The sequence below is a fragment of the Dromiciops gliroides genome, chromosome 2 (genome assembly GCF_019393635.1).
Source record: "Dromiciops gliroides isolate mDroGli1 chromosome 2, mDroGli1.pri, whole genome shotgun sequence".
NCBI lineage: Eukaryota > Metazoa > Chordata > Mammalia > Microbiotheria > Microbiotheriidae > Dromiciops > Dromiciops gliroides.
The window spans coordinates 297,091,392-297,104,948 of NC_057862.1; the positions used below are offsets into that span (position 1 = coordinate 297,091,392).

At 36.4% G+C, this 13,557-nt stretch overlaps 1 protein-coding gene across 5 annotated transcripts in view; it reads right to left on the bottom strand.

The window, feature by feature from the left end:
• Window positions 1-1,162: 1,162 nt before the first annotated feature.
• EML1 (EMAP like 1) overlaps window positions 1,163-13,557 on the bottom strand; it is a 195,756-nt gene continuing 183,361 nt past the window's right edge. For all 5 annotated transcript variants that reach the window (XM_043987720.1, XM_043987719.1, XM_043987718.1 and 2 more), the window contains 5 exons: window positions 10,466-10,563; window positions 10,264-10,351; window positions 7,590-7,685; window positions 4,523-4,653; window positions 1,163-2,929 (listed from right to left, as the gene is read on the bottom strand). In XM_043987720.1, coding sequence (XP_043843655.1) covers window positions 2,804-2,929; window positions 4,523-4,653; window positions 7,590-7,685; window positions 10,264-10,351; window positions 10,466-10,563 — 539 coding nt within the window. In that variant the 3' untranslated portion in view covers window positions 1,163-2,803. The remainder of the gene's footprint in view (window positions 2,930-4,522; window positions 4,654-7,589; window positions 7,686-10,263; window positions 10,352-10,465; window positions 10,564-13,557) is intronic.

Below are 13,557 nucleotides of genomic sequence, written 5' to 3' on the forward strand. Positions count from 1 at the left end.
GACTTTACTATGTGACTTGGAAAAAAATTGGCCTTATTTTTCATGCTATTACTAGTACAGCTTTAGTGTCTTCCTTCCCCTCCCTCCCCCCACCAGGTGTTTCTGCCTTTGCTTCTTTTACTTTCCCACCCCCACTCCCATTATGCTAGAACTTTATATACATTTCTTAAAATGGTCCTTTTTCCTCACTTTTTTTGGGGAAAATTTCTTGTACTTTTGCTTCTCTTTGGAATTTATATAACTTTGAGTGGGATTTTATCAAAATAATTTCCCTCCAATCTCTTACTCCTCCAACTTCCCAGAAGCTTCCTATGAAATATTTATTGCTTCTGCCCTCCTCTCTATTCTCACCATAACCACCGCCTCAGTTCAGGCCTTCTTCACCTTTTGTTTGGACTATTGCAATAGCCAACCCATGAGTCTTCCCAAAGCTGTTTCCTCTTCTCTTTATGTTATGCTTCTTCCTGACACTAGATTAATCTACTTTATGCACACAGTCTTGCCACTCCCCTAATCTTCAGTCTTTCCCTTTAGTCTAATGAACATATTCATACTCCATAATTTAGATTTAAGATCCTCCATAATTTAGCATTTTTGTGCGACAGTGGATAGAGTATTGAACCCAGAGTTTAGAAAGATCTGGGTTCAAATTCTGTTTCAAAGTACCCACAATTGTGGGTAAGATACAGGACTTCTCTGAGTCTTAGTTTCCTTAGTTGTCAAAAAGGGGGTTTCTCTACCAGTTCTAAATCTATCATCCCATCTCTTTGTAATCTTACTTTGTATTACTTTTCTGCATGTATAAAGGCCTGAAATTGAAACAAATCTCCATCCTCATGAAATCCAGTAAGTATTCATAATACCCTAAAGCACAGCACATGGTCCATAAGAATGGAAGATTTCCTATAATCTTTGTATGAAAACTGACATTACAAAGGTGATGGCTAACTTCATAACTTAAGTAACTATAATTTATTCACTACCATTTTAAGAATTAAATATTTCAGTAGCTACTAAGACAAGACTTGGATAAGATTAGTTTCCTTTAAGCCGCATAGTGGATAAGAAATTCACTTTTAGTTTCCTGGATTGTGGAGAATATATTTGTATAAACAGACAGATAGTAAAGATACAAACAAACCACTTCCTTTTTGATGCACGATGTTTATTGGTGACCTGCACTTTCAATATAGCAGGCCAGAGATGTAATAATAAAAAATGCTTCTCTTGTATTTCATCAACCACTCTAAAAAACCAGTGCTGGAGAGATCAAAGAATTCAACACATTTACTTGTCTGGAACAAGCAAAAAATTTAATATTATCTTTCAAGAGTCTGCTAATTACTCTTCTACTTTAAAATCTTAGATACATTCCCCAATGTAAACAATAAATTTCAATCTGTGTCACACAATCAAGATTGATAAGGCCTTCTTGACGATTTATGCCAACTCCATTATTACGTCATTGCAAACCACAATCTTATTTCATACTATAAATATCCACCCATGCACAAAAGACAGGGACCAGAAGTTGCACATTAATATTTCATGTAGCCTTTCAAGACTTCCATCTTCCTCTATAGCTTTATGGTACACTTAAAAAGAGATCCTTTTCACTTGATCTACTTGGTCTTAAAATACAAATATACAATTATCCATAAGCATAAAAAAGTAGAGCCTAGCCTTAGCCATGTATCATGAATTGCTAAAGTCCTATGCAAGTACAATACCATTTCATGCCAATTAATACACAGATTATGGTAGTTACATGTCTCCACCATTAATGGGCTTGTGGTCGGTTACACAGAACATATGATTTATATGCATGTTAGAAGGTTGGCTTTAGTTTGGTTAGGCAGTACAGTTTATAGGAATCAGTTAAATACTCGCATACCCTGCTGATATATTTAAATGAATTTGGAATAGAATCTGTTTAACAAAAAAGGGACATGATCTCCTCATCTCTTCCCCTCCTCCTACCCCAGGAGACTTTAAAGCCATACCTTAAATGCAACCAAATGAAACTGAATACAGGCATAGCACAAATAATGTCACCCTAATGTCAATGTTTCATGATTACGTCCACTGGTACATTATAACAAAACCCCACCATAATGTCACAAAACTGTTGCAACATGGCACCTCTGCCCCATTGTGCATTATTTCCATGTAACCCACTTCCCTGTGTAATGTTTTGCCTAGTGTCTTGTTTTGGAGGAACCACTTAATTCTATTCCATGTGATATGCCCGCATTCAACTGTGCTAGTCAGTCACTTGGTAGCTTCTAAGTTGGCTTATTCTTTTCCGACAAGTTAATCAACAACAGCCACAATTCAATACCTCAGTATTACCATAAATATTTGAAACAGGCAGATCTATGTAGTGTAGATGGTGAATTAGTAAAGAACATATATATTTATATAGATATACTTTTTAAAAAGGCATTCTGTGACCATTTTTGTAGAATATAGAAAAGTTACTAAGTATTTACCAGTTACTTTTGCTGTTATCACTGTATCGTAAACTGTGGAGTCATTTTTATATTAACTTTGTACTGTTTTATGTATCATACAACAAAAAGAAGAGATAGAAATTGTTTTCCCAAAGTGACACATATTGAATCACTAAGCTAAGGTAACTGGCAGAGGGCAAAATTTTCCTGAGGTTTGTAAGAAATTTTTAAAACGAAACAAAACAAAAATCACAGTGACCAAGCTCAACTGCACATAGGGATCTTCAATATGCAGCCTACACAGGACGTCTTTACATGGTTACCAATGTGTATCAGTGCTAAAGTCCACACTAAATGACTCGCCACTGCATAATACTTGTATCTTTTCCACCTGTGGAGATGAGATGGCTGTCTTCATATAGAAAATCTACATTAGTTACGTGACTACTGTGTCCACCATATACATGACTGGGAGCCTACAAAGCAATATGAAAGTAAAATATTATTTGTAGAACATTTATAATGGGCAATACTTCAATCTAATTCAAACATTTATTAGGCAGTAAGTGTGCCCTGCTTTGTTTAAAGAGGACCACCTCTAGAAAATATACTTATATTTGTTCTCAGCACAACTATATCATTTATAAGATAATGATGAGACCATAAATTTGGAGCAGTAAGGCAGCTCAGAGACCATCTAATCTAACTTCATCATTTTACAGAGGAAATTGAGGCCCAGAAAGATAAAGTGACTCGACAAGGTCACAAGGTAGTCTGTCAGTCAATAAATATTTTATTAAGTGTCTTTTATGTGGCAGGGACTGTGCTAAATGCTGGGGGAACAAAGAAAGGCAAAAAGTCAATCTCTCCTGTTAAAGAGAGTCAATCTCTGCTGTCTAACTTGGGAGAAAAACAAGAAAACAACTATGTACATATACATATACATACACACATGTACAGAATAAGTTGGAGTAATCAACAGAGTAAAGGCACTTATACTCGGGGGACTGATAAAGGCTTCTGGTAGAAGAGGTAGGATTCAAACTCAAGTGCTCTGATTCCAAATCCAGCACTCTTTCCAATATACTATAATGTTCCATCAATCAATTCTTGTAGAGCAGAAACTTAGATTTGGAAAAGATCTTAGAAGTCATCTCCTCCAAATCCTATTAAATGAGATAATTATTGGTAAGGTGCTTAGCACAGTGCTGGGCACACAGTAAGTGCTTAATTACTGCTTGCTCCCTTCCCAACCTTATCTCCATTTCCTCATTCATAAAACAGAGATAACATTTGTACTCTCTGCCTCACCTTAAATTGCTATATAAGACTAGGATTTTCTTCTCCCTCCAATTTGTAAAAAATCTAATTCAATTCCATGTAAAGCACATTTCTTTTTGTGTGTGTGTGTGTGTGTGTGTGTGTGTGTGTGTGTGTGTATGTGAGGCAATTGGGGTCCCAGGGTCACACAGCTAGTAAATATCAAATGTCTGAGGCCGGATTGGAACTCAGGTCCTCCTGAATCCAGGCCAGGTGCTCTATCCACTTTGACAACTAGATGCCCCTAAAGCAAATTTCTTAAGTGTTACTATGTATGAGGGAAACAATCTCAAATCAGCTAACATTCTGTAACACTGACAGGGATTGTTTTAATGAATAATAATGACAGTGAAAACACTGTTAACTACAATCTTTCTTATTCATTCCAATGCTTTGTGGTTTTTGTAGTGGCAGGGTACATGACTTTTGTAATGTCAGAGTGTATGGGTTGTTTTGGGAAAGTTGGAGATTGTCTGCTCTGGGTCATCATCCTTGAATCTAGGCAGAATCATTGCCAAATTCTGGCAGATGGTTGGCTAGCCAAGACTTTGAAATGTATACAAAGCAATTCCATAATCAGGGAGGGTTGTAAGTACAAATAAGAGACAAATTCCCATGTGCTAAAATATGAGGGTGTTAAAAAGGTCCCAAGCCACCAATCTTTCCCTATTTGCTAGATGATTACTGAACTTCCCCTGAAGAGTACTTCTAAGCATTAGATTAATGTGGTTATTAAAGCAGCACCTTACCCTGAACTGTGAACAGGGATAAGAGAAGAGATGTACTTTGCCAAAGTCATCACCAGTTGATAAAAGTTTTTTCTTGTGGGATCTACAAACAGCATTGATGTCTGTTCCATCTGAGCCTTCTGGCCATACTCCTGAAATAGAGCAGAGCATTGACATATTTTATATACTTACTCTTTTGGGCTAATACCACCAAAAATATAGTCATTCAGCCTTGGATCCAGGACTTGAGAAGGCAAGTCTAACTTCTACAACTTCTACACCTATTTCTATCTTTCCATATAGCCTATTTTCAAAAATTCAGGGAGGGACAAGTTTCTTAACATCAAACAAGAAATAAAAGCTACTTGGAACCACAGAAGTCAGGGGTCATATCATAACCTCTTTCCTGTGAGATCTTTGGGTTCATATTTGCCACATATAGTGGAAAAAACAACCTTTCATATTTGATGCTATTCTTTTTCCCCTAAGGATTTAATCCCAACTGGCTTTAGGTTCCCCACCCTTACTTTATGACTTAATAGTTATGGAGTAAATCTTTCCAAGTGACTCAAGACTTTTTAATTAATTTTGGTTTGGAAGGCAGGTTTTTGATTATGGAATCTTAGAGCTGGACAGAACCTTAGAGATGATATCGTGCAATCCACTTGTTTTACAGATGGAAAAACTGAGATTTAAGAGGGAAAATGATGTATCTGATGTCATACAGCTAGTTAAGCAGCAGGATGTATTGTCCACTCTATGGGTCCCAGTTTCTTCATATTTAGAATGTGAACTCCTTAAGGAAAGGCACCACCTGACTTTTGTATTTGTATCCCCAGTGACTAGCACAATGTCTGGCACACAGGCACTTAATAAATACTTGTTGATTAATTATATAAACTGAGGATAATAATCTCTGATTAGCTTATCTCCCAGGATTCCTGGGCAGATCAAATGAGAAAATGAAAAGTAATAATTACAAAGTGATATATAAATGATGATTATTTTTTCCTCTCTAAATAACTGTAATATATTTATATATTTTATAATACTTTCAAGCATATCCCATCAAAAGAATTAAATCTGAGTAACTGCAACAACATATTTATATTGTGCTTTTACAATGTATACTAGACCTTCACAGCATCACTGTAGGGATAGACAAGGACTTTCATGTCCAATTTGCAAAGATTTCTATTCAAATACTTATTAAGTCCCCACTATGTGCAAGGAACTAAGGATAAAAAGACACAAAAAAGGAAACGGTCACTTCACTTATACATTATGCAACTTGTGCATAAGTAAGTAAATAAATATACTTTGAGGAGAGGAAGAGCAGTGCTACCTGGATTTTTAAGGGGACAGCACCCAATCTAAGTCCTGACAGAAGGTAAGGCTTCTAAGAATCAGAAATGAGAGAGGGGAGAGGATAGTAAACAGGCCAATTTGGATAGCAGGTAGTGAATGTGAAGAGAGGTCATATGGAATAAGTTTAGAAAGGTAAGCTGATTCATTTTGAAGAAGACTTTAAATACCAGGCTGAGGAGTTAGAATTTTATTAGAAAGGAAATAGGAAGCCACTTCAAATTTTTGAGTAGTGGAGTGATATGGTCAGTTTTGTGCTTTAGGAAGATTAATTTGGCAGCTCCATGGAGGGTGAGATGGAGAGGGGACAAAAATCCCAAGTAGGAGGCTATTACAATAGTCTAGGTGAGATGTCCAGAATCAGGGTGCTGGCAATGGGAACAGATAAAAAGGATAAAGATGTGAGCCATATGGTGACAGTAAAATAAAAAAAGACCCTGGCAACTTGCATACTGGGGATGAGGGAGGTTGCAAATCTGGGAAACTGGAGGAATGCTGGCACTCTCAGCAGATCTAGATAAGTTTAGAGGTACAGGTTTGGTTAGTATGGGTGGGAGATGAAGAGTTAGAGTTTAGACTTATATTTGCAATGTACTCATCTATAAGACAAGTGGTGATGTCATGCTAGAAAGATTAGGACTTAAGCTCTGTCTCTTGCTTCCCCACTCCCTCCCAACACGAATAAATACACACACATTTATACACACATACATATATACATACACACATATATAAAAATCCATATATAACATATTCATATATTTGGGAGTCATCTGTGTAGAGACGATAATTGAACCTAGATATCTGATGAGATGAATGAATAAGTGAATGAAAAATATTTACCAAGCACCTACTATGTGCTAGGGACTGTGCTAACTAGGAAGAATACAGTTAGAGGAGTGAGACAGCCCTTTCCCTTAAAGGGCTTACATTCTAAACAGGGAGACAAGCCATAGAGAGATAGTCAGGGAAGAGAGCTATGGCGTCACAATGACTGTGAGTGGAAGCACACCCTTTCAAGGAACAGTGATAACATGAGCTGAGGTATCTTGTTTTCAAAGATGGATTGGTGACACAAGGTATAATCCCTATGTGTGAGGTTTAGGGGTGAGGAGGCCTCCAAACCCAATTCCTGCGGGGATGGGCCTGGGGCAAAAGTAAAGTGATGGCCCCTCCTGACAGGTTAATAACAAGCCCCACTGAGAGATGGGCATGGATGTGACATGTTATGGGATAGAATTGACAGAACTTGAAGATATGAAATATAAAGAAATGAAATGTTATCCCATTTCAAGAATTTTAATCTAATTTAGATAAATAATCTATATAGAGAATGATATTATATCACCTGGTATGCTCATCTTGATTTGATTCTAAAAAATTTGGATCTAAGAAATTTCAGTCATTTCTCAGGTTCTTCATAGGAAGGATGCTGCAGAAATCCCAGGGGAGAGATGTGAAGCTAGATTAACCTGATACACCAGAATTTTCCAGGACCCCAAAGTGGTAAAGTCTGACCCTAATTGTTAATTGGGGTAGAAAGCTAGTTTAGGCAAACAAGTGGTTCAAGTTGGTTTGGAAATCAGGGTGGAGAGAGTAAAGGGAAGGAAGATAAGGACTCAGAGAAACAGTTTGCATTGATTGGAAAAAGTTGTTGGAAAATGAATAGACAAACGTTCTGAGATTTGTTCTTATTGTTTAATAGCGTTTATAAGAAACTTACCGAAGACATGGAATCCTAAAGTACAGGTATATGTAACCCATTCTATATCTCTGGTTGTTTCCACACTTACAACTTGCTTACATGCAGAAGGGACCCCTAAAAAAGAAAAGAAATGAATTGATGGCCTAAGCTGTAAATAGACAAGATGAAATGAAACACTGAAAGGGAATTGATTCATCCCCTGCCTTCATGACCTCAGGTGTGAATTTCTATCTGTTCTCCTCAGAAAGGGGTTTTACAATCTCCTTGAATAATCAATTCCATGTAGTACCAATAGTCACTACTAAAAATTATTCCTAATACCTAACCTAAATCTCTCACAGTTAAGTGTAAGACCATTTCTTGTTTGGTTCTCACCTCCCTTTCTATCTTCCTCCCTATCTTCTGGCCTCCTCATTCCTATACCACTCAGAGTATGTAGTTTTCTCATTGTCCTCTGACTGCCCGAGGCCTTCCTCTCCCTCTACCTAGGTCTATCTTCTCCTAAAGCAGTGTAATGTCCTAAAAAGAATATTGGGCCTGGAGTCAGGAGTTGAGGTTCAGAAGGTGAAGTCACTTCGGTAAGGTAAAAGAGCTGATAAGTATTAGAACTGGGGTTTAAACGAAGGTTTCTTGACTCCAGGCTTGGTACTCTTTCTACTATATCACACTGCTCCTGGAAGCAAGAGGAGAGAGGAATCTTGCAGTCTTCAGCCAGTTTCTCACACACTATATAACTAACTCCCTTCCCTCCTGGAAAGAACAATTTGTTCTTGCTCTGTGTTCTCTCTTCCTACCAGCTTTCTCCTTGGAACCTAAGGCCAAGGGTGACAAACTTAATTTAATAGGTGCTCTGTTTGAATCCAGATGTGACTTGGAAATCTTGTTCCTTCTTGGCTTTCAATATCTGGGAGCAGGTATCCCTGACTCTTGTCCTAGTTCATGAGTTCTAGAGCAGGGAGAAAGTTAGTGGGACTTAGGAGTAGCTTTTCATCTGTCTAGGTTGCCTCTTCTTTCCCCCTAGTGAATCCTAGAAATGATTGGTTCAGTTGTGCAAAAGTGGTGATGATAGTCATTTATGGGAAGCAGTCACCATTTGTGCACAATTGTCATACAGGACCATAAAGTCTTTGCATTACATTAAATGTGTGACAAGTTAACTCTGTTGAAAATTTATTTGATTACAACATTCAACATTTATCAATACTTCACGAGTGCTGGATCTTTGTAGTTGGTTTCTTATGCTAACATCAATGAGGAGACTTATCCAACAAGCCCCCAGTTTCCTCAGTTCTTAGTTCCATCCCTGCACTGTAGATATTCACCAATTCTTTTATTATCCTTGTGACACTTCTCTGACTCTCTGTAAGGTATTCATATGCTTCACTGCACTAGTGCTGAAAACCAGAGAAGGAACATTTTTCAAATAAAGGCCCAAGAGAGCACAAGTGTTAGTCCCAGGATGTGCTAGTGGTATAGGGACAGAGAAGGAGATGGGAGGAATAGTGCTACTGTGAGAGTAAGGCAGTAACACAGAATCATAGCAGATGAGGGAAGAGTAGTCTTATCAATGGGGGATGAAAAAGCTTTTATTTTTTTAAGTACTATTAGCAAGAAAACTTGTTGCATGGCTATTCCATTGCACATCTACCCCTTTTGCTGCCCTTTTTGGGCATTATATTTCCTGTAAGGATGCCTTTGATCTTCATTTTAACCATATTTCACCTTCTTTGCATCTGCAAGTTTTGATTACAAAATAAATTACAAGATCCAAATAATCAGTCATTAAGCACCTAGTCTGGGTGAGATATTATTGTATTGGGTACTAGGGATACAAATGCAAAGAACGAAGCCACTCTTATTCTGGTCCTTTGACTTCAAATCCAGTTTTTTTTTCCATTGCATCACACTGCTGTTTGGAGATGCATTTCCGCCCCCCCCCCCCCCCACCCCGCGATCACACCAGCTAGCTCTTGAACACTAAGGCATGTGGAGACTTATTTTTCTGTGTATCTCCCCCAGTTCTGGGTATTCTGTAGTTCATACTTTTGTGATTTCATTGGGCGTATGTCACTGCTAGTAAGGAAACTCTCTCAACCAATGCAGATCAGCAACTACTTTGCAATTTATAATCTTAGAGAATTGCCTGGGGTACCCAGAAGTTACAAGACTTGATCAGGGTCACAGAGAAAGTACATGTTAGACAGAATTCCCAGGGCTTTCTGAGGCAAAAACTGACTCTACTATCCTAATCTGCCATAGTGGGAGTTGTTTGAAGAAAGAATGAATACTTAATGTCATACGTGAACAGTTTTTCTTTCTTGACCAAATGTAATATCTTAATTAATTGGTGACAAATCTATCAAACTTATAAAATATAAGAATTAGAAGAGAATCTAGAATATAGAACCTTGAAATATTAGTACTAAACTTCTGGAATCAAAACCATAGAATGTCACTGCTAGAAGGCATTTTTGGCATGAAAGAATTATAAGATGTCAGAGCTGGAATAAACTTTAGAAATCACCTCATCTGACCACATCACTTTGCATATCAGGAAATTGAGGTCACAAGAGGGGAGATGATCTGCTTGCCCTATGTCATATAGCAAAGTAAAGTGTTTCTATCTTTGTTGCTTATTCTGTAGTGAACTGCATTTATCATTTCTACCCCCCAAAGAATTCATTTTACTCACAATAAAGAATTTCATAGTCCCCTGAGTTAGACACAAGGTACTGAGAATTAACAGACCAGTCCAAGTGAGTAATAAAGCTGGAATGACCCTAGAAAGAGAAGTTATTTTTATTAGTTTCACTGCCATTACATTTTAAATTCAAAGTAGATTGACTATTAAAATAATTCATTCTTATTTATCACAAACTAAGAAAGGCACTTACTGAGCATTTGCCAATGCGACTATATTTTCTCCCATTGTCATAAACACCATATATATAGATGCAGTTGTCATGTGAACCTATTGCCAAGAAATTTCCATCTATAAAGAAAAGTGCATTATAATTACATTTCAAGTATAAAACCATAAATTTATAAAGGCCACTATTACAGTTTCCCTAGCAGATTTAAACAAAATCCCCCAGACAATTATTTCTTCTCTTATGGATAATTACCAGATTCTTTCAAAGTATAAATTATTTCTGGGGAATAACTTACCTTTGGTACATTATCCACTTAGTCATCCTTGGTAAGAAGGGATAGAAGAATCAGAGCTTTAAAAAAACACCCTGACTATCCCAATTTTTCATTTTAGTCTCAAATTTTAGCTACTTTTGGTAATTTGTGGTGGACTAAAAAGGGCAATGAATTTAGAATCTGAAGATCTGGGTTCAAATTTTAGCTCCGCCATCAACTACTTGTAACCTTGGGCAAGTTTTCCTCTCTGAGACTGACTTTATCCATCATGGGCCTTTAATACTTATTAGCTGTATGATGTTGGGCAAATCCCTTACCTTGTTTAAGCCTTGGTTTCTTTATCTGAAAAATTAGGGGGTTGGATTAGGTAGCTTTTGAAGACCCTTCTGATTTTTAAATCTAACTTTATGACCCCTGATCATAGATTTTTATACTAGAGTGAACCACAGAGAATAAGTACAACTAAATTATTAGAGATATGAGAAAACTGAGGCTCTAAGAGGATAATTTTCTTCAGCAAATGGAATTAGTTATCGGCAATCTCTGTACTAGAAACTAGGCATCTTGACTTCTAGACTAGGTTATTTCTAGTTTATTCCATTAGATTTAGATCTTCAGAATCTAAATAATAGTCAAATTCCAGTGACATTTCAATGAATGGTGTCTTGATAGTATGAAATAAGAGAATAAATTTTCAGTATACTTTTAGAAATTAATTTTTACATGGAATTTCACTGTTGATGTGATAATTGGATAATATTCTTTTAGAGTTACCTCCTTTATACTATGGCTAAATGTATACTAGTTACTAAAGAAGATGTTACTATTAATTCTTTTCTATAGCATTTGAAAGGTTTACAAAGGACTTTGTTCACAAGAACCTTGTTAGATAGAGAGCTCAAGTATCTTTAACCCTGTTAAAATGGCAGTTTAATTGACAATAGATCCAGAACATGATGATAAAACTTAAAAAAAAGCTTTTATGTGTTGAATGGAGTCTTAAATCTACCAAAATGCAGTGTGGTTTGTCTTTCTATCTGAGGTAATATACCCAGGGTAGACAGGGGGAAAGTATAATGTAGTGGAAAGAGCACTGGTCTTGAAGACAGAAAAACCTAGGTTCCAGAACCATCATTGATAAAGATTTACTTAACTTCTTTTAGTTTCATTTGTTACATTTTAAATACAGAAATACCACTTGCATCACCTATTTTATAGGATTATTTAAGTAAAGGTTTTTTCAAACCTCAGAATGCTATATGTGAATTATTATTATTGACACCATAATTATCAGCAATAATAGTAACAATGTAGATAAATCCAATCCTTGGCTTTAAGCAGGTCACTGTCAACTAAAGCTCCCCTGATTGGAGTACAAACAGATAAATCTTTTAAAACCATATTTCACCAACTAATGTTCTTGTTATAAAAACAATAATATTTTGAGTAGACACATACACAAATAATGGCTGCTTCTTCAACAAAATAGATTACTCTAAAACAAAGAAAAATCACATAACAGAATGATTGAAATGATAGTACATATTATTCTCATAGTTCACCATTTGTTAACAAAAATATGCAAGGTTTAACTTAAAAATCTGGTATCAACATTGTACACTATCAAGTACATAGTAGGTGTTTAATAATTGCTTTTTTGTTGATTGCTTAACTCAACTTTGTTGACATTTAATGACATTTAATGTTATCTTCATTATATCATTTATTATGCACATTTCTGCATACTGGTTTTCATGATTTTACATCATTTCTCTAATTTTTAGTGATTCTGGATCTATTTTGAGGTTATTGATAATTTGCAGTTTTAAAAATAATTGTTCATATTCTTTGACTACTTTTCTATTTGGGAATGACCCTTAATCTTATACATTTTTGTAAATTTCTTACTGATGCTTTTATCAGAGACATTTAATGCAAGGATTTTTTTCCTGATATGTATCTTTTTGTTTTATTCCAGTTTTATTTTGTTTATGCAAAACCTTTACATTTTATACAATTAGATTGGGGGGGGTCTTTTAGACTTTAGGATCATAGGATCATAGATATAAAGCTGGAAAGAACTACAAAAGACTTCTAGTTTAACCACCCTCACTTACTGATGAGGGAACTACAGCCCAGGGAGGTTAAGAACTTTGGACAAAGTCACACAGGCAAAGATAAGAGGTGGGATTTGAACCTAGCACCTTTGACCTTAGATCCAGTGCTTTTTCCACTGTGTACCTCTTCTATGTTTATGCTGAAACAGGCACCATTATGCTCCTATTATATTGTTGGAAGGAGGTGGCTGGTGTGGATAAAACCCAATGTCCTTCAAGGCAAGAACTATCTGTATACTGTATACTGTTATTTCCTTTACTGTATATGTTCTGTTTCCTCACTTAGACTGTAAGTCTTTAGTTGTTCTTTTTTTTTTCCTTTGGGTGGGGCAATGAGGGTTAAGTGACTTGCCCAGGGTCACACAGCTAGTAAGTGTCAAGTGTATGAGGCTGGATTTGAACTCAGGTCCTGAATCCAGGGCCAATGTTTTATCTACTGCGCCACCTAGCTGCCCCATAGATCAGGTGTTCTTAACCTAGGGTCCTTAATTTTTTTTCAATATTATGATAACTATTTTAAAACACTCTTCTGAGAAGGGGTCTATAGGCTTCACCAGAATGCCAAAGGAGTCCAGGACACACAAAAATGTTAAGAACCCCTGTTCTATATCCATAATCCTATGATTTCTTGAGGATAGGACCCATATGTTTTACATGTCTTTCTTAGCCCAGCCTCCTGAACGTAGTAGGGACTCAATAAATATTCACAGATAAAAGTGATG